The sequence below is a fragment of the Etheostoma spectabile genome, chromosome 21, assembly GCF_008692095.1.
Source record: "Etheostoma spectabile isolate EspeVRDwgs_2016 chromosome 21, UIUC_Espe_1.0, whole genome shotgun sequence".
Classification (NCBI taxonomy): Eukaryota; Metazoa; Chordata; class Actinopteri; order Perciformes; family Percidae; genus Etheostoma; species Etheostoma spectabile.
This window is the reverse complement of record NC_045753.1, coordinates 23,544,287-23,564,795: the sequence shown is the minus strand read 5'-3', so window position 1 is coordinate 23,564,795 and position 20,509 is coordinate 23,544,287. Positions and strand designations below refer to the sequence as shown.

Genomic DNA, 20,509 nt, shown 5'->3' with positions numbered 1-20,509 from the left:
CTTGCACATCGGAAAAGCCACTGTTCTATGTTTACTTCAAATTTAGGCCCTGCAGCCATATGAAACACACACACACACACACCAATGTCTGCTTGGAAGTGTTTGCCAAACACTGACTTAACACTTGCTTATACTTAAAGGAATAGCTCCACATTTTGGGAGATATGGTTATTTGCTTTCTTGCCGATGCCAGGATGATAAAACCACTTTCATATCTATTTATCTATACATCTTTTCTTTTCAACATACGGCTACAGCTAGAAGCCTATTAGCTTAGTTTTTCATAAAGGAGGAAAGTTCTCTTAGCTCTGTCTAAAGTTAACAAAATCTAGACAAGCAAGATGTAACATGTTGATTATTTGAGCTTTAGAGGTGCTGGTATAGGCTGATTTTGGGACAGAGCCAAGCTAGCTGGCTCCCCCTATTTTCAGCTTAAATTAAGCTAACCGCTGCTAACTGCTAGTTGTAGCATCGTATTTAGCGTAGAATCGAAGAATCTCAGCAAGAAATTGAATGACCGTATTTTCCATAATGTCAAATTTTGAACATGACCACAAGTTCTGCTATACATTTTCCAACATGGATCCTTATGAATAGCTTCGTAAACTGTGTGCTGTAATTGGGTTGTGCCGACACAGATTTATTTGCTGATTGCAGCTCAGCAGAATGAGTTAATTAATGTATAAATAAAAAAATAATTTATTAATTAATCAAAACCAGGCCAACACCAGAACTCAAAATATGCCCCTGCCAAAACATATACACTGCTTTTAAAGTCCAACAACATTACTAGAGTTGCCAAATGTATTGCAATATGTACAAAGTAACACCATAAATGTTTAGTGCACAAGCATTAAAAGCAGTTTTCTCTAAACATTAGTTTACCTAGCTCCTCAATGTGCTACTGTAATTAGATACAGACATTATGTTATCATTAATAACTAAATATAGCTCTGTGAACATGTACAGCATTTCACGGACGCACAAACTAACCTGATGTTTGCTATAGCTCCGTTGTCCTCCGTTATCGGTCCGCTAGTCGTAAACTGCTTACTAGTCCGTTTGCCGCCTTCGCTAGCAAGGCTGGACCCAGTGCTGGGCTGTGGGGCACCCGTTTGTGTGTGTGTGTGTGTGTGTGTGTGTGTGTGTGTGTGTGTGTGTGTGTGTGTGTGTGTGTGTGTGTGTGTGTGTGTGTGTGTGTGTGTGTGTGTGTGTGTGTGTGTGTGTGCAAGCTGTGCGTCTGGTCTACCAAACCAGCGGACAAAAAAATTCAACCCGCAGCAACACTTCAAAAGCAGCTGGTTGGTAGATTTTGTTGCCTTGATATAGAGCCAGGCAAACTGTTTCCAGTCTTCATGCTAAGCTAAGCTATCTGGCTGCTGGCTCTTGCTTCAACTGATGTGAATAATGTTCTTTATTTATTAAAATCCTTAAATAACTTCTTTACTCGTGCTGTTTTTGAACTGAACACTTGCTTTTATAATTAAGCAAAGACTAAACTTTAAAGTAACACTCCATAGCATTTTATAGCACTGTAAATAAATATAATCTTAAAATCACACAACAGTGATTAGTTCCATTTTCTTTTCTAATCATCCCATGTCTAGTAGGTCTCTTTCACACACAAAGAAAAATCATCTGCTAAACAGATGTATTTTAGATTCCCGGCAGCAGCAACATCAGCTTGTTTGGAATAAATACAAAGAGGATGAACTAAGTGCCTCTCTGGAATGCAAAGCCAAAATGACCCCAAAACACATGTTTCAGAATAAAAGATTTAGTCAGAACTTCCAGCTGAATTTAAAATACAAAAGTCTTAGAGAAAACATCTCAACAATAACAAGTTTGTCATCTTATAAATTAAGCTTTTAGAAATATACAGTTGCATGTAAGTAGCGTTTGTGGAGGCGAGTGTAGTTTAACTGAAGTAGAAAACAATCACAGGTGTACAGGTGTCGTCTGTACAGAACATTTTATACAAGTGTAGTATTGGCAACATAAATAACAGCAAATTTACAGCACATAGTGGACTGTGTTTTACATTTCTGGTAGCTTTTTTTCACCAGTACCAGGTATCCTCCTGCATATGCTCCAGCTTCAATTTGCAGTCCAGAAAAGGAGCTTGCATTAAAAGATCTGAAGAAAAAATAAACTGCATTCGCTGTAAACATGACAGAGGCAAACTGTACAACGCTGATGGAAATGAAATGATTGTGAACAATTTATTTGTCTCAAAATCACACTTTTATATTTATTTTGATTGTGCCATTGTGCATAATTCAAAACCCTTTGCTTCTTTCTTTTTTTAAGCAGAGCTCCCGTGTCGCATACATCTCAAAGCTCCAATATGTCATTTGGTGTATCTTAGCTTTGCCAGGCTGCCAAGTCTCATTACTCTTTTGCCATTTGGTTTAACTTTAGGCATCTCTTTGCAGTGTTGGCATCTTTCTGGTGTAATTTTCAATATAGTGTTCTGGACAGCAATGACAGCTTAGCAAGCTTCTGACACTCGGGGTGCCAAGTGCAAGTATATGCTTCAATCAGCTTGCACATTGCTGCAGCAACCAGCTCTGTTCACAAGCTTTATTTTAGCATTGCTCGCTAAAGTTGCTCAAATGGATTGAAGCTGGCATGGCTGTTATTGATCTGAAGGAAGGCAGGTGCTTTCAGAGCTTCAGAAATGAAGGCAATGCATATGTTGCAGAGTAAAAGCTTTAGTAACACTGAATTTCTTTGAGATATTCCTGGCTGGTTTTGGCAGTTGGCTGAACAACAATGCTACTGACAGTTTTTAAGAGGTTTGGTGAGTAGCCATTCAGTCCCAACCAAAATTGTGGCTGGTCATTTGGTAAAACTTTAGATTAAAGGGTCTGTAGAAGTCTCGGAGCCTATGCAGGACGTCGGAGGAGATCTGGGGATGGGGCCTGCCCTTTGACTTCCCCAGGCAGCGCGGCCTGCTGCTCCCCTCGGGCTTCTTAAGGCAGGGGAAACCTTTGGTCTGGTTGAAGTAAAAGTGCTTGTCTGTTACCACTCTTTTAAGTCCCAGGAAGTCCTGAATCCGGCCCATCTCGCCTGCTGGGTCCGTCACAAGGCGTTCGCCGCTGACAAAGAGGAGGCGTGAGAGCGGGAAAAAGCGCAGCCAGTTCTCTAGGTGCTTGGCGTAGATGCCGATGCGCACGGCACTCCAAGATGTGTCAATGAGGCCTGTGGTGGCATTTCGGAAGGCCAGGTTCTGGAAGGACGGGAGCCCCGGGGATTTGGACAGAGTCTGGGTGTAATCGGAAACAGCCCGGGTCACGGGGTCACGCACCACCACGATGAGCTTGGTGTGGCGGCTCATGGAGAAGACGCGGCGAGGGGCTTCTTTGGTGATAAAGTAACTGGGCGTCTTCTCCATGGTGATCTGACCCTCCAGAGTACGAGGCATCAAGTTCCTGCGTGACAAAGGAAAAGAAATTCTGCCATTAATAAAATATTCCATGAGAGTATACTTATGAAAAGGCCAACATACTGTATGTTTATTACAAAAAAACTCTATATTTTGGAAGAAATTAATACATTCCCTTGATTGTCCTCATAATTCCATAGCATTCCTTTGATGATGCCTTACTAGCCTTGAAGGCTTTTTGATGTTGCTTTGTAACTCGTTGGCTAAATCTGTGATTAGAGGGAGATAAACATGACATTAGCTACTGGCACTGATGGAGTGACCCTGTCAGCACAGACTGGGGGGGGGGAGTCTGTGAGCGGCTACTGTCGGAAAACCGCATGGCTATATTAACCTCAGGAAAGTCATTTCCTCTCGTCCGCTGCCTCCTCCTAAACAGGCTGGACTCTCTCTCTGCTTTTAGTCCTTGAAGCTGGGGGACCCATCCCGCAAGACTGAAATAATAGCCACATTACTGTCATACCACTGGTATTTGTAGTCCTACAGCAGGGTTGTTACTTTTCAATGTACTATATTTATTCACTTTAATTCCTTCTTTTCCCTTTTTGTTTAGCTAGCTATAAGTTAATCAGTATCCGAGGGTTGACATTTTTACTCATTGAAAAAGTACTTACGCTACATTGCTAATTACTCAACAACAAAAACAATTAGTGAGCTACATTATACAGTATGTTAGCCCTGCTCTGCCTGAAGTGCCTCTGAATTACTCCAGATCCTCAACATCCATCGCATATTCTCTATTATATTTTGTCATCATATCAAAAAGATGGAAAAATAGCAGTTAGTAGTAGCAGTAACCTCATTAACTACACTAGAGTTGATTAAGAGTTTTAACAACTCTGGTTTTGAAAAGCAAGGATCCTAACTTATTCTTGTAGTTTTCATAGAATTGGTAAAAAAAAGAATGTTCTCCCAAGCTGATTGGCCTTTGTCACAGACATTTTGACTCATTGTATAGTAGCGTAGAGTAGCACAGCGTTACTAACAAGGCAAGGGTGGCTCTGTTCTATCAAGTGTCTCTGTAAGCCATGACAGTGTGACAGAGCCGGAATGACCAACGCCAGGACTCTGAAACCAAAGCACAACAGAATTCCGCCATTGTTGATTTTTTTTAACTACACCTCTGCTTTTCCTGTTGTTAAATGTCTGAAAAGGGTTCATTGCTGACATTTGGATGCTGAGGAACATATTGTTAAAAAAAAGTCAGGCAAGCAACATAAGTAGTTGGACAGCTTTTAAACAAAACCCCGGCCAAACTTTGGAAGAAAATACAGTTTTTACTCTGAATAAAGTGGTTTAGATGATTTGGCAAAACATTTGGCTATTTATAACTGTCTAATTGTCTGACCCCTTGTTTGCCCCTGTCGTATTTTGTTACAGCAAAATGCCACCCTTCCAGAATTAATGTAGTGAGTACAATGTTATCATTGCAATGAGGACCAAAATTTAGGAAAATAAAACCAAATGCAATACAAAAACAACAATTTGGCTGCAGTTATTCCTACTAAATTAACAGGAAAAAGTCCAAAGGTATCCTGTAACAAACAGGTTAATTGAGTATTGTCTTATGGTAGCCATGTGTTCGCATTCAATCCTGGATGTTGCCTTTGGCCCTCAGATTGTTATTATCATCAGTGGTAGAGGTATTCTAGGCACACTTTGGCTCTAAAATGACTGTCTGCCCTCTTCCTTTAGATCTTTAGCCCTACTTAGATGACTCAGAGGCTGAGAAGACGTAGTAGTACCTCTAAAAATTCAACAAACCCTGACCAAAGCCCGCGCTTGACTCAGAGTCCCTATAACGTGCCAGAGCAGATTGTATATAAAACGAGGGAAATGGAAGGAAAAGGAAAACCTATTTGTCTCGTGTCCTTTATTTCATTCAAATGCTACTGTAACGCTAAAATGGAATTTAATAACCTCAATTGAACGTGCCAGTTTTCTTAAAAACAACACACAAAATAGAGCCCATTTTGTTGAGTTTTAAAGAAGAGATTCAAATTTCATGCTCAGTTTGTGTTATAGGAATCTAAGCAATGAGGAATGCCAGTGTTGCAACTGGGAAAGATCCCTCAGCTACTTTCCATGCTTCCCTCCTCCCTCCTCAGCAGGCATGTGGTGATGGCTGGGTCGGAGACTAGTCTTCGTGGTTGGTCCGTACTGTAAGTGAAGGGCTTATGGGGCTTTGAGCTCTGGTGTGTGGTGATGGAGCCAACTCCATTCCCTTCTCTCTCTCTCTCTCTCTCTCTCTCTCTCTTTCATCCGACACACACAGTCAGATCCAAGTCCTGCATGTCCCCTGGCATGAAACTACGAGGTTAACACCAAATACACAATTTATGGTATTCATAAAAAATAAATAAAACCCTGAGCTTTGTTTAGCCTGGGCTTTGAGAGGACATTCCACCGGTTACTATACGGTTACTCTCCAACACATTCTCACTCCCAGCACGCCAAAAAACAAGGTTTGGTCAGGTGCGTTTTGCGTAATTTTTCAGGTGCCTTTGATGCCTTTTTTTGCGCTTGGTCGGGACTGATTTGGCATACTTTTTCAACGTGCGGGGTTAATCCACTTACTTGAATTTGAAAAAGATCGTGGATGAGGCTACAAACTGTACGTTTCAGTGACACGCGGGACAAGAACATGACACAAACCTAGGTCTCTGTATGGTTTGACCCTTACGGTCCATACTACTTGCTACCGTAGTTGCTCTCAACACTATGTCATCTCTCAGCGCAGTGGTTGAGCTGCTGCTCTGCCCGGTACGGCTAAAGGGGGATTTTTTCTTTTTCAAAATATATTTATTGAAGGAATTGTTTAAACAATGGTTATACAGGGTAATGACACAAGTGTCTTACCTCTGGGTTTTCTGAAAGTTTAAGGAACAACACGGCAAAGACCGACAAAGCCTAAGCCACCCCAACCCCTCATCCAACTGAAGAAAAAAAAAAATTATAATACTAATTTAAAGAAAAGTAAAAAAGCCGGCCAGCAGAGAGGACAAGTGAAATATTGACAGTCAACATAGTGCATGGGACAAATTGCGATATATATATACTCAAGTGGAAGGGGTGTCGCCCTGGCCGTTAATTGACTCACACTCTTCTGACCATTTGACCAACAGAGGATGCCATGTTCTTTCTTTGTTAGACATCTTATAGCGGAGTCTGTCCATGTGTAGTACGTTCCCTAACTCTCTAAGCCACTGAGTTTTGCGTCCACTGACTTCAGTATTTGACGAGTAGGGAATAAGAATGGTTTGTACTCTCATATGTCATCAATCTGGAAGGCTACTTTATGGGAATTGCATGCTGATTTGGTTCACCTGCTCCTCTTCTACCTGCCTTGTCTACCTGCATTTCCTACATTTTAGAAACTGACTTCCAACAACCCCCGAGAGAACATGCCTATACAATTAAGTATTTCCAGTACAGCAAAAGGGACAGCTCCATCCTTTAATCAACATATTTTTGTGGCTGCAATGCACTCGGGTCCCTCAATGTAACTGCCAGTGGACTCTCAGTGCCTCATTTATGATGAATTTCTCCCAGTATGACTTGTGTGCATCAGTGCAAAACAGTGGCTGCAGAAATAATCTCTCTGGTTTAAAGGGACTGGAAAAATCTCGATTGGCATCATCTGTTTTTTATCCAAAGGAATGGCAAGAAAAACACACTCCAGAACAACAATATGGGCCCAGATATGCAAGATATTTTCAGTATTTTTATTTTTTTCTGTGGTTGCATAACGCAGTGACATCCAAAGCCCACAACCAGATCTGAAATCAAAAACAACGTGTGGAAAAAAAAAAAGTGCCGGTGTGTTTGCGCTGTTTGGTATTCTGCTAGTGTGTTTATGGCAATAAGTGGATGTTTGATTTCATCCAATCAGTCTAATGGAAGCCATGGTGTTCCATTCAAGGCCGAGTGGGGCTCCCATTGACATCATGTTTACATTTTAAACCACTTGCCTGTAATCACAGAACAGGCCGGCTACAACAGAAAGCCCAGGAGGAGGCCACACAGTGGTGGAGTAAAGGATGGAGGGAACAGAGGGATAGAGGAAGAAGAAGAAGAAGTAGAAAACAAAAAGGGCATGAATAAAAGGAAGGAGGTAATGAGAGGTAAGAGCACAGATGGAGACGAGAAAAACAGCAGTTAAGTTAATCTTCTCATTAACCTGGAGTCCCATCTAATCTCATTTTGAAAAACGATGAAAACATAGTGTTTGTTCTTTTTATCTGACACCTGAGTGTTTTGGGAAACCTATCGACCTGATGTTTGTTTTCGTCACACCTTTAACGTTAGCATCTGGAGCAGGAATGCGCTCGGCTTTGAAAGTGCTCAGATGTGCGTTTATCTGTGCATACAAATGTGTCCAGACACACTAACTGTGCTCTGTGTAGGTGGGCTGAGCTTTATTAGGTCCTGTTTACAGCACTGCTGGCTAATAGGCTACGGGTTATGACTAGAAAATGAGTGAGCTGTGTACACTGACCACCGCGTCAGCCTCTCAACAACAGCAACAGGTCAGGTGACAAATAGGGGCTATTTCATGTGATGTACAGTAGAGAGATTGATTGAATAGCATTTTCCATTTCTGCCCTACAAGCCAAGTTGAGATAACTACAGTACATCAGGGTTCTTTAAAGTGTTTTTAAGCCAAAGACCCAGTAACTGAGAGAGATAGATCACAGACCCCCTATTACATAGATTGTATAAAATTAAGTTGCATGTTAAACTTACAGTACAATAACGTGTGGGCGGCCTAACGCCTTTATACATACCCTTTTAGTGCATAGAATACTAAGCTATTAAAATAATAATTGTTTTCATGATTTTATAAATCATGTTTTAATGTTAACCATACATGTGGCACAAGGAATCCTCACGAAGAACTGGATCTGTGGGTGGCTACTTCAGTGACTACCTTACCTGTAGGCTAGTAAGCACATCATTAATGTGTTGGCTGATTTATATTTGCTAATAATATGTTGGATTCATGTAAGGACATTTTTGTTTTGACAAAAATTATTATTACCCGCAGAAACTGTGAGGACCCCCTAGGGTTCCCGGACCCCCTGTTGAAGATCTCTGGAATACATGGTTAAAATTGAGTTTGAATAAAAATTGTTTGACATTTTTACTACAATGTTTGACATTTCAACTTTTAACTTTACACGTTACAGAATTTGCAGTAACTTCAGTAAAACACAAGCCAAAACGCACTGTGGCTTGGTAAACTGCACTCTCTGCCACAGAGAGACGGCTATAACAAGTCAAAGCTAGAGAGTGGCGAGATAGCCACAGCTAGGCTTAGTTTAAGGTGTGTTTAGTTTATTTGCTGTTATCTGTAATTGAAGAATATCAACCATGATGAACTGCCATCTTGCATGCAGGGGTGCATGACTATGCACGACTAGCCAAGCATAGCAGAGTATATGTAACCGCTAGTGCACCTTCTGGCTTTAAACTGAATTTACATAATTTGATCTTGTTAAAGGGGCAATCCATCAGTTCTAGAGAGTACTACTCAGCCTTCTGGAGGAGCTTGATAAAGTTTGAAAACATAATGGTGATGTGATGTCATCAGGGTTAACTCGGCTTCGGCTTGGAGACTACACATTTTTTAAGAAAAAGAAAGCCTGCAATACAAACCAAGGGGCAAGAGGTGGGTGGAAGTCAAAGAAGCTGTATGCCAAGGAGGCCAAGGAAGTTGTATGAAAAAAGCTACTGAGTTGCAGGATGGGAAATGTAGGATACAGCATTTTTGGAGTTTGGTCCATACTAGAGAATAAACCAGCAGCTGCAATACTAAATAGCTTTTCTTACAAATGGAAGACTGATTGACACATAGCAAAACGGACTACTTTAATAATATGAATAGCCATATCTCATTTAGTTTTACTATTACTATAGTTGCCACTGTTAATCATGTCAGTCCATTAGATACACTGCTAAAATAACTATGAGTCATATTTAGTTAGGTATTATTCTCTCTCTCTCTCTCTCTCAGATGGCCGCCCACCAAGAGCCAGATTCACCCTGGTAAAAGGAAGTTTTCCCTTGCCGACGTGTTCAATTGCTCTTGGGGAAATAGTTGGGTCTCTGTAAATTATAGAATGTGGTCTAGACCTACTCTATCTTCCAAGTGTCCTGAGATAACTTCTGCTATGATTTGATAGTATGAATCAAATAAAATTGAATTGAATATAGGCTGTTACGGCCCCTGCCTTTAAGGACATTATTTTAGGATATGTAAATCCGGACGTGTGATTGCCAGAAGAGGATTGCCGTCGAAGATGGCTCCGCCCACTTCCTTGTTCCCTTGCCATGCTGTTGATTGGTGCGTCGGCCGTGGTCCCAGCCAATCAACGCCCTGCAATCAACCCGGATGACTTCAATAACCGCTGTGATTCTCCAGTCGGGGCGGCTGAACCCTCAGTTCAGTCTGCCATGCGGTTGGGTTAATGTCCTTAGGTTTGGTTAGAAGCAATTTTGTTTGCAACTAGATTGTGGTTTAGAAACCTTTTGCTTTAGTAATCATTGTTAGAAATCTGTTGAGTGAAAACCTTATTGTAAACCTAGTACGGGTTACTAGTTAGATTTTGTTTGTGTATTACATTTGTTGTTTAGTCTTTTTTTTTTGTTATATATTATATTCTGTAAGTTACTGGGTGTTGTGCTCCTTTTGTTCTGTTGTTCATTCACAACACCCAGCACCTCTCTTTGTGTTACTTGTTTATCCATTGTGGTCATTAAATTACCTTCATTTTACTATACCCTCGTTTCCCTTTTGTTTGGGTTCCTCCACATTCCTCCTAATAACGTTATGGTCATCTTAACATCGACCCAGATCGTAACAAGGCCTACTATACATTTGCTCACTATGAAACATCAATCCTGCATTGATTTTTTTAGGTGTTCTGTATGGACAAGGACAACATATCACATCTAAAAGGGCATAAAGCAAACGCGTTACAATGTTTTGCATTACAACATCTGTTTTGGAGCATGAAAATCCCTAAAATCGACCTCCACTAATTCTGTAGTTATTGCTCTATGGCTTTGCAGGGCATTAAAGTATCCACTCCTATAGTGCTTCTCAAATGGGAGAGTGTGTGTGTTTATTTTATGTAAAAGAAACCTGCAAGTACGGTAAACACAGTGGCTATTATTTCTTCTCTAGTGGCACGCGCACACACCACACACACACACACACACACACCACACACACACACACACACACACACACACACACACACACACACACACACACACACACACACACACACACACACACACACACACACACACACCACACACACACACACACACACACACACACACAGCACACTACACAACACACCTTTCACAGGATGGTTCCACATCTGGGAGTAATGAAGTCTTCAGTTTGAGTGTGTGCGTGTGTGCGGCAGAGATGAGGGAAGTGTTACTGAGTAAGGAAGTTTCCTAATGGTGCCGGGGATTCGGAGCTCCGAAATCTGTGATCCATACCGGCTCTGACGGGCCGAGGCCAGACCCCCGGACCTTCCTAATCCCCACCAGCCTGCACTGCGCCGAAATGGACTCCTCCACCCTGACGGTCAGAGGCAGATGGTTGTGATTCCGAGGGCGAGACCACCAGGGATCACAGGGGATCATGTCATCATGTGCAGATTTCTCTCCCGTACATGCGATGTTAGCCCCTTCTTTTCTTTCCTCTATCCCTCCATTTCTCCTTCCCTCACCTCTGTTTTTTCCCACTTTTCTACATCTCCCTCTTACAACTTCAAAGCTTCCACTTGGCCTCTACTATACCCTTCAAAGTAAGATTGTTATGAATACATTTCTACACTTCGGAAAGAATTTTACTGTAAGACATCTTCAACCACTACAGACTGACACATATAAGACATATACATTCTGCCTGTGTGTGTTCAAAGATGTGTAAAAGCTGCTGCGTGGAGGGAGAGGTTTGTCATTACTGACGACAAATACAGGGCTGAGGAGCTTCTGTGGGCTGATTAGAAGTCAGCGGGGACTGTAAGCAACTCAATAAAAGAGGAGGTAAAGTAGTACTTCTCTTTTGTGTCTGTTGGAGTCGGGCCATTACATTAGCTGGATGATGTATCTGGCCAAAATTTAGCTTTTTGATAAATGTATCCATTGCTATGTAAAAATAGAGAAAAAACGTCTTTCTTGGACATTTCTTTTTTTTTCCTTCATGTATTCTGGCTATGAGACTGCCAAAATGCGATTTTAAGGTTAAAGTAATTAATGATAAGTAATGGCATCTGGTTTTCCCTGCAGAGTTTTTGTAACTACATGCAGTTTCAGAGGTGTTTCTTGTAAAGAACACTTGAATGAAAACTGTGTAAACTTTAGAATTTTAGGAATGAAGAGTCAACTTTTTGAAGGGTTTTTGCAGTGTTAACACAGTTCAATTTAAGACTTTTAAAACCTTTTACAGTATCATATTATGATCTTTTTCATGTTCATAATTGCAGAGCACCAGAGACATTATTTTTTTCATAATTTGGGCACTTTAAATACCACATAGAATGCAAATTCATACAATTTTTAAGGTTAAAGAATAACAGAAAGTCAGTCACGACAATAAGGCCTACATTAATTTATTAAGTATATTAATTGATTGACATAATTGCACCATTTGTGTTGGTACTTCCCAGTGCTGTATATTATAACAATTATTCCTAGTAATATCATTAAACAATTCACATGACCTGGACTCAGATAAGCAGCAGAAAATTGGTAGATTGATAAAAACATTATGTTACTGTCTAAAGTAGGCTTACACGGCCATATTTGAGAAAACTGATGTATGTTGTTTAAGATTTTTCAAGAACGGCAGATACCTTGTTTTACACTGAATATTGGCACAGGATATCATCCATCAGCCGCTTACATAATATCTGTATTACATAAACCCATATTGCCCACAGCTCATGTTACGGTATCTCGCTTCAGCGTGTGTGTGGCACCATTGTACACTCTGAAGGTTACCGTCTGGCTGACGCACCAGGGTGGTGAGGAGTATTTTTACTAGAGGAGGTTTGCATCACTGGGGTAGGTCGGTAGGAAAGAGATGAAGAATGTGTCTAGCTGAGGGGAAAAATAGAGGCGTAACGGTTAATAGAGACATCACAGGGCCTGAGAGCCGGGAGTGAGTGAGGAGTGAGAAGTGGTCAGTCAGAGTTTCCTCTGAGAAACCAGGACAGCCCTAATGACAGAGGGAGATATATGTGTCTGTGTCTGTGTGTGTGTGTGTGTGTGCTTTTGTGTGTGATTTTTTTTAAAAACTAATTTTATGCCATTTTAACCTTCAGTACAGCTTGCAATTATACGAATGATCTCATAATTGCTGAATGATCGTACAATCTGGCGAGGTCGGTGACTCGAGTCTGTTCGGCCGATTTGACTTGTTGAATCGTACAGTGGGCAGTCGGACTCAATGACCAATCTGATAGGTGGAGTGCCCGCCCTTGACTAGCGAATCAGTGGACTTATGTTAAAACACTTACTGGAAATGACAAGCAGGATGAGCCTGACAAACGCCTCTCAAAATCTGACGAAAATCTTTTAAACTGACTTTTATCGATCAAAAAGTCTTTACAGGGAGGTGTGTTTACTGAATTCTTGGGGTATTGCTATCTTGACACAGCCGGAAGTGACCGCGCCAATAACCAACAAAAACTTGGTCTTAAGTCAATTTCATGTTATTTTAACAGCAAATTAGTACAATTTGCCTAGGCTCATGCACAGCGCGCGCACAATATGCTTGTTACACACACACACACACACACACACACACACACACACACACACACACACACACACACACACACACACACACAGAGAAGCACAGCAGCACACAAACATGCAATAGATTACAAATAAAACCATGACGGTGCAAATCCGCCATCATAATAGCAATGCGCCAAGGTACAAACGCACCTGGCTTTTAAAGGGAATGGGAGATGGCGCTCTGATTGATTTATTGCATGTGATGCCCCAAACACACCTATGAATTAATGACGACACCAAGTAGGACCCTTTTGAACCATGTGTCCGGCACACGGACCCTTTTTAGTGTTACCATAAAAAATGAGCCTTAGAGAAGCTGTTAGGCAGATTTTGTTAACTTAGTACAGAGCCAGGCTAGCAGTCTTTATGCTATGCTAACATGACTAGCTGCTGGCTGCAGCCTTTTATTTACCATACAGACATCCAGTGATATCAATTCTCTCATCTAACTCTTGGCAAGAAAGATAATATTATACATTATCCACATATAAATTATGATTAGGTGACAAGTTATCTCTGGGACGTTAAGTGCAAACATATCACCGCAATGATTATGAGCGCCAAACATATTACCAGGGTACTTTATACTTTAAAATGACCACAGTAGGAAAATAAGTTAAAATGAAGAACAGGAAGAGGGGATGCAGTGATTTTATCTTTCTGATAGCGTAACAACCTGTAATGACGGAACATGGAGTAAACCTGGCATGTGTGTAACATAGTATAGTGCACAGTGTATGCCACATGAGCGAGTGTAAGTGTGTGTACAGTTATGTGTGTGGTTTCTCCCTCTCCCCTTGTCCTGACTTATCAAATGGGAAAATCTGCAGTTGTGTTCCTGCCAGGCCCGTAGTGGCCTACTTGTGTGGCTTTATCTCCGAGAGCTGCCGGGGGCCCCGGGGGCCCCACCCTGCCTTCATCCGATCTACTGAATACAGGATGGAGGGAGGGCTAGATTGGGTAGATCCTGACCCCAGTGATGTCACAACGTCCTTCCCACAGTTACCTAATTGGGCTGTTAGTAAGATGAATGTATGTGGACATTTAAATTTAAAATGAATCAAGAAGAGGTCTTTTGACAGAAACATATTTAAATGTACCTTGAAATCAAAACAGTAAAGCTGAAGCAATTAGTTACTCAGTAGTTGAATGACAGAAAATAGTTAATAAGTCATTTTAAGCAACGTGCTTAATGTCAACTTGGGTTTTTGGAACACATAATTTCTTTTACATTTAGGGACCAAATAATTGATCAACTATTTAAGAAAATGTCACATTTGTTGCAGCCAGAGCACATATTCAAATATTAAACATAATAAGACTCTTACTTAAACATAAATGGCAGCTAGGCAATGAAAATATACTGATTGTACCTCACTGTTGTTTTTCTTAGATTGAAATATTTTAGTTATGAGGAAAATGGAATAACATCTAATTCTTACATGACAAGTGTGAAGATTCTGAAATATTACGTTCGTTGTTATTTATATTTGGAGGAACTCATCCATTTTTTGTAATACACACAGATACATTGTCACCTTTCAATATAATATTAATAGATAGTTAGATAGATGGATAGATTGATTGATTTTGCAGATTAGACATGAGTCAACATGTACATAATTTAATGGTTACCGTCCTCTCTGAGTCCGCACAGGCGACAGAAAACCACCAGCTCTTCACTAATTTAAAAACTTTTCTAAATGAACACATTTGCACACACCTCAGAAACACTGAAATCGACTCAATATGGACTTTTGCTCGTCTGGCAACTCCTCAGGTCCCAACCAATAAGAACACTCGATACTGTCCGATGCTGACAAACAACTTCCGAGCAGTTTCAGCCTGCCACTCCTTGTGGTTTCTCAGCTCATTATTAGCAGAGTCTTAAGCTCAAAACGGAAAAAACTGCTGGCAGAGGCACGGCTTTTTACAACTGGAAAAAGTCCATAAAGCGGTCTGCTATTAGTGCCATCTATCAGACTCATCAGAGTGGACTCGGCAGGCCTTGGCTACGTTTACACACATCAGACATACAGGACACGGTTGAGTTTGGATGGACATGAAGCGGGAGCTGGTGTTGGTTTCCAAGATTTCCTCCCATCACATCGTCTTGTTTGATGTGTTGCTTATCCTCAAATTCAGCTTCAGCTCTCAGTGCCAGAGTTTCAGGCATAATTTATCTCATTTCCTCCCAAAGCCAGCACAGGCATCACTGACAATTAACCAGTTCAAGTCGGTTGGGTAAAGCCGATGGGAGTTTTCTAGGAAGGTTTAACAGCAGACAAAGAAAGGTGTGTTTTTCTGTCAGATTCTCAGGGTGGCTGCAGGTTCTCACAACCCCCCCGCCACCCAGCCACCCGGCCAGTCAGTCAGACATTAAACAGAGATAGACACCGGTGAGAGGTCCACGGCCACACACACACGCACACGCACACACACACACACACACACACACAAATTACGTGCCTCTCCAGACAGACCAGATCATAACCAACCAGGAGTAACTATGTGTCATCATGTGTTATCTACCTCTTTTCAGTCATTTTAAAGTAATTGACGTCAATGGAGAAAGTCAGTTGTTAATATTGTATTAAGATCCTTTCTTCAATACAAAAATGTTTGATAAATAGAGCCATAGGACAGCAGAATTACTGTAAGGTGTGATCCAACTTATTTTAATTTGCTGGTCTACTTCTTAGTTAGTCATCTTGTGTGACTTGGTGATCCATACTAACCGTTTACAGTAAAACACAAAGTCCCACAATAAATGTCTACTGTAAATCTGAACTATCCTTTTAGTACCCAGTAGGATTACAGTGACCAATAACTCTTATATGAACATGTGAATATTGTTTTAAGACAGAATTTAAAAAAAAATGTTTACCCTGAGAATAGCCTCACTTCCCAGAAAAAAAGTAGCGGAGCGTTGTTACAATCCGCTCTGGCAGCACTACAACCCTGATCAGGACATTGTGTTTCATTCTCCGATCATCAGTATTGCAAGAATTAATTTGAAAAAGTAGTAACTATAGTGTAGGAGTCAGATAAATGTATTGGAGTACAAAGTTAAAATGACAAAATGGTATTAGTAACTGTACGACACTTCAGTCCGTTACTGTTGTGTAACATTTTCCCCCCGTTTGCTATTCCTATGTACTTACTACTAATTTCTTTCTACCCTTTACTCATCTTTACTCACTTCCTGTGCGCACACTTATCCAAAACAAAAGGCCGATGACACAAAGCAAAAAGAGAAGAGAAAAAGAAGAGGTTTAAAGGAAACGAAAGCAAATGACATACACAAGACAAGATGGAGGAAGTAGACAGAAGATCATTTTGTTGTGGTCCATTAAACGCGGTGGCTCGTCAGTCATCATGATCTCTGTCTGTGTCACAGGGAAAAAGCAGGCTTTGATGAGTTTGTGGCTCAGGCAAAAGTATGTAACAGCATGTCTTGAGTCTTCTTTGAAAGCCTCTCAGCCTGACCGTCTGGAATTAAAACCCAGACGACTGAAATTTAAACCAGCCGCAGTGATGGGCGACACAAACCGTCCCTGCGCTCTGTAACTGATTGAAGTGTGGTGAGGTTCAGAGTTACACCCGTGGTCCTTCATCGTGCATCTGACTGCGTTACTTCTGATTGGATGAGACGCGGCATGCTGGGAGTTCAAAGGTCAACCAATGACGAGCTGTCAAAATATTGATGACTGAGTAGGATCAGACCTTTTTTTTTTTACCCCTCAGAGTAAAAATCCATATCTGTCTCATACCAATTTATCAAGTCATGTTGGCTTCTACTCTTATAGTTTTCCGACTTCATTTACATATTTATTCTGGCAAAAAGCCCTTTACATGTAAATAGCAGCACGTGTCATGTCATGTTTATTGGCTCTGACAGACATGCCGTATAGTGCTGCTTATGTTCATGCATATAACCGACTAGTTTTCCCTTCCTGCGCTGATGCGGCTTCCAATACTCGCAAAGCATTAAACCCTGTCTTCGGCACAAAGCCTTCTTTCTTCCAGCGTGATCTGTAAATTTCCCATTTCTCCAAATTCTTCCCTGGAAGCCTCTCTTCTTCTCCAAAACACCCTTTGTCAGTCTGAAAAACACTGTGCAACATGCAGCTCCCAAGAATGCGAGCAGAGAGGATATTCAACTGGAGAATCCCCTGTGATTGGTAGAAAGGTCAGACAGGAAATAAAACCTGGACATTCCTGTGTAGGTAGCTGAATCACACAACATGCTTTCTGAGGAGAAATGAGTCGATGAGGAAAGAGATTTAAAAGACGAGAGAAAAAACATCGACTCTATAGCTAACAGGAGCGAAGACGCGTCCAGTGGCTTTACGTTACCCACTTTGAGTGACCTGAACAAGCCAATAAATCCAGCCCCAGCAACACTCACACTGTGGGGTATAAATGTCAGCTGTGCAAGGGAGTAACGGCTCCTTCAACAAGATTGAATATTCACAAGTGAATTCATTTCTGCTGCAACTGCGTGATAAAGGCAGAGAGAGAGAGAGATCAATAGAAAGAACCTATTTTAGGTGATCGATTTCGGGAAATGACATTTATATCTCCTGGATATTTATAGTGTCAAGAAAAGGCGAAGCAACGCTGAAAAGAAAACGGGGGCAGGCAGTGGACGAACTTTCAGGTAGAGCTGGAGCAGTGTGAATGAATCCAAGCTCGCGCACTCACACACGCACACACGCACACACGCACACACACACACACACACACAGTCGCTCACTCTGCACACCATGGCTGTCTAAACCCTCATTCTCCACCACCAAACCACAGAATCGTTTCCAGTAGATGGCAAAGCCAAGGCTTTTCCACATATAAGCATTTTTTCGAAAACAATTTGCCAAATGCTTCCTTTAAGGATGTCCATGTGTTTTACTTGGTTACCAGCTGAGGACAATAGCCAAGTCTCTCTGTCTCTCTCTCTCTCTCTGAGCTCAAAGACACAGACAGCACTTTCAGATGAAGAGCTCTGTCAGAGAATAAATGTTTAAGTGATACTTTCCAGCCTGGTTTCAGATGATATTGTTGGCTTCACATACAGCCATTCTGTTTGAAATTGATGTATGTGAATCACTGGGTACTTAACATGTGATTAAACTAAATGAATAACATTTCTATAACTGCAATATCTGGAAGTATGGTATAGGCAGTAGGGCAGAAGAGGGAGGAAGAAAGTACAGTAGGAAGTCTACTGTGCCAACTGATTATTCAATAGGCCTATGGGGTGTCAATGTTGAGATATGGCAATCACAATATTAACCTAAATTAATACTATTATTAGAACTATGTGTGATGGGTTAGGTCATGTGATGCTAAAGGTAAGGCAGGGAAAGGAGAATGTATCACTACTTAAGCTAATTTCAATCAATCAGTTTATTTGTCACTCAAAATCGTTTAAAAATACAAATTCAGTAAAAAGTGACTTGTGACTACTTTGTTAAGGTTTTGGGACCTTTGTTGTCATGGTTACAGTATTAACTACAGGGTTACGTTTAGAGAGTGGTTGTGGTCGGGCTTAAAAGAAAGCAAAGTTGACTGTTTGAAGGAATCGGGGAACGAACAGAGGTCTCTCATGGAGACGTCCGACGTTCCGTGGAGCCATGGATCCCCCCTGACTCCATCCTACTGTGGACCTGATCCTCAGAGTCTAGAGTCACACTACCTACAGCCGCTGGGGGGGCTCTGGCACCTGAATGAAATGGCCGATTCTGTTGTTGTCTTGGGAGGACGGTCCTTGTGTTACATCTGACCTAGTCTATGTCCACGATGATCCACATCCGCGATTGCTGCGTGGCTGCTGGAAATTCCGTTGGATCCCGCTCATCCCACCCGGATGTCCGTTACCTTCCTGCTTTCTTTGTGTTGGAATTTTAAACTCCGGTATATTTATAGGACTATGGTTAACTGCTTCTCAGATCTCTGCAGGGTAAATCCAGACAGCAAGCTGGACGATCTGTCCAATCTGAGTTTTCTGTTGCACAACTAAAACAACTTTTGAACGTACACATGTTCCACCAAAACAAGTTCCTTCCTGAGGCTATTTTGCAGCTGCGCCGTGGCTCTGTCGGGCGGTTAGTGGCACCCAAGACGATTGTGATTGGTTTAAAAAAAATGCCAATAAACCAGAGCACGTTTCTCTCCCAACCACGGAATGCTGTGTGGACAAGCCAGGTCTGACAAAGGGAGATTATATCTGACTCAATACGTAGATAAAGTTTCTAAAATCAAATCATACAATAAATTCAGTTTTTTTTTTCAAATAAGTTCAGCCCACTCCACAATATTTCCACATAACCTCAGGATTATACGTTACTTGTACATGCTTGGAACAATACCATCTTTTTCATGTTAAAATAATAAAAGTCCCAGTGACTCTTGTTGCTTGTCTGTAAGCCAGTGAACTACACAGCCCCTGGGTGCAATAAGCTTCCCCTATAGCACTAAAGGAAGAGTGAAGCGCTCATCCTAGCCCAGTGCTATACGAGCTGAGGATGTGGCTGGGTGGAGGTGTTGACTAATGCTTCATAAGGCCTTGTTTTACTGCGACTGGGGGACTAATCCCTCTCACCCACTCTGCATGTCCCTGAGCTGTCCATATTAATGCCTGACCTGTCATTACACCGGTCCAATTCACACAGTGTTGACACGAGCTGTCGGTGGATTAGGACAGAGCAAAAACACACGTTTCATTAAGCCTTCAGAAGAGAAAAGGAGAGGAAGAGAAAAAAAGATAAAAGGTGAATAAATCCCGTCTGTGCTAAGAGAGAACAAGGTAAGGTCAGTTTAACATCAACACAAAGCCGTAACAGGAACACGTAAAGGTTACTCGTCTTCTCACCTTTCGCTTCTGCTTTGTCACCTTTCAGATAACTTACTACAGATCCTAAAGAGTGTTGCTTCAGCTGAAAATGCATGTCATTGATTTTACCGTCACACACAATAATAAAACTGTTATTTCTTATCGCCGAAGATCATACGTTATGCATTTTAAAGTCTGTTTGCAGTTGGTCTCCCATACCTTTAAAAAGTTCAAGTATACCATTGTGAAAAGCAAAGGCGATGGAGAGAGTGGTGAGCACCATGCTGATTTTCCACCAGGCCAAATTTGTTTTGATTTTTGCAATAGTATTTTTTTGGTGCTTTTCCATTTATTATATCGTGGATAGGCACAAAAGATTAGATTAGATTCAACTTTAT

The 20,509-nt window shown here is 41.3% G+C and overlaps 1 protein-coding gene and 1 long non-coding RNA gene across 3 annotated transcripts in view; one reads left to right on the top strand and one right to left on the bottom strand.

Annotated features, from left to right (window-relative positions):
• Nucleotides 1–1,947: 1,947 nt before the first annotated feature.
• Nucleotides 1,948–20,509, bottom strand: part of si:dkey-121b10.7 (heparan sulfate glucosamine 3-O-sulfotransferase 6) — a 36,076-nt gene continuing 17,514 nt past the window's right edge. For both annotated transcript variants that reach the window (XM_032502641.1, XM_032502640.1), the window contains one exon: nt 1,948–3,434. In XM_032502641.1, the coding sequence (XP_032358532.1) occupies nt 2,816–3,434 (619 nt within the window). In that variant the 3' untranslated portion in view covers nt 1,948–2,815. The remainder of the gene's footprint in view (nt 3,435–20,509) is intronic.
• The window catches only part of LOC116671408 (uncharacterized), a 22,590-nt gene continuing 14,966 nt past the window's right edge, over nt 12,886–20,509 (top strand). The window contains exons 1-2 of the long non-coding RNA XR_004327264.1: nt 12,886–13,077; nt 20,085–20,089. This is a non-coding gene — a long non-coding RNA (uncharacterized LOC116671408). The remainder of the gene's footprint in view (nt 13,078–20,084; nt 20,090–20,509) is intronic.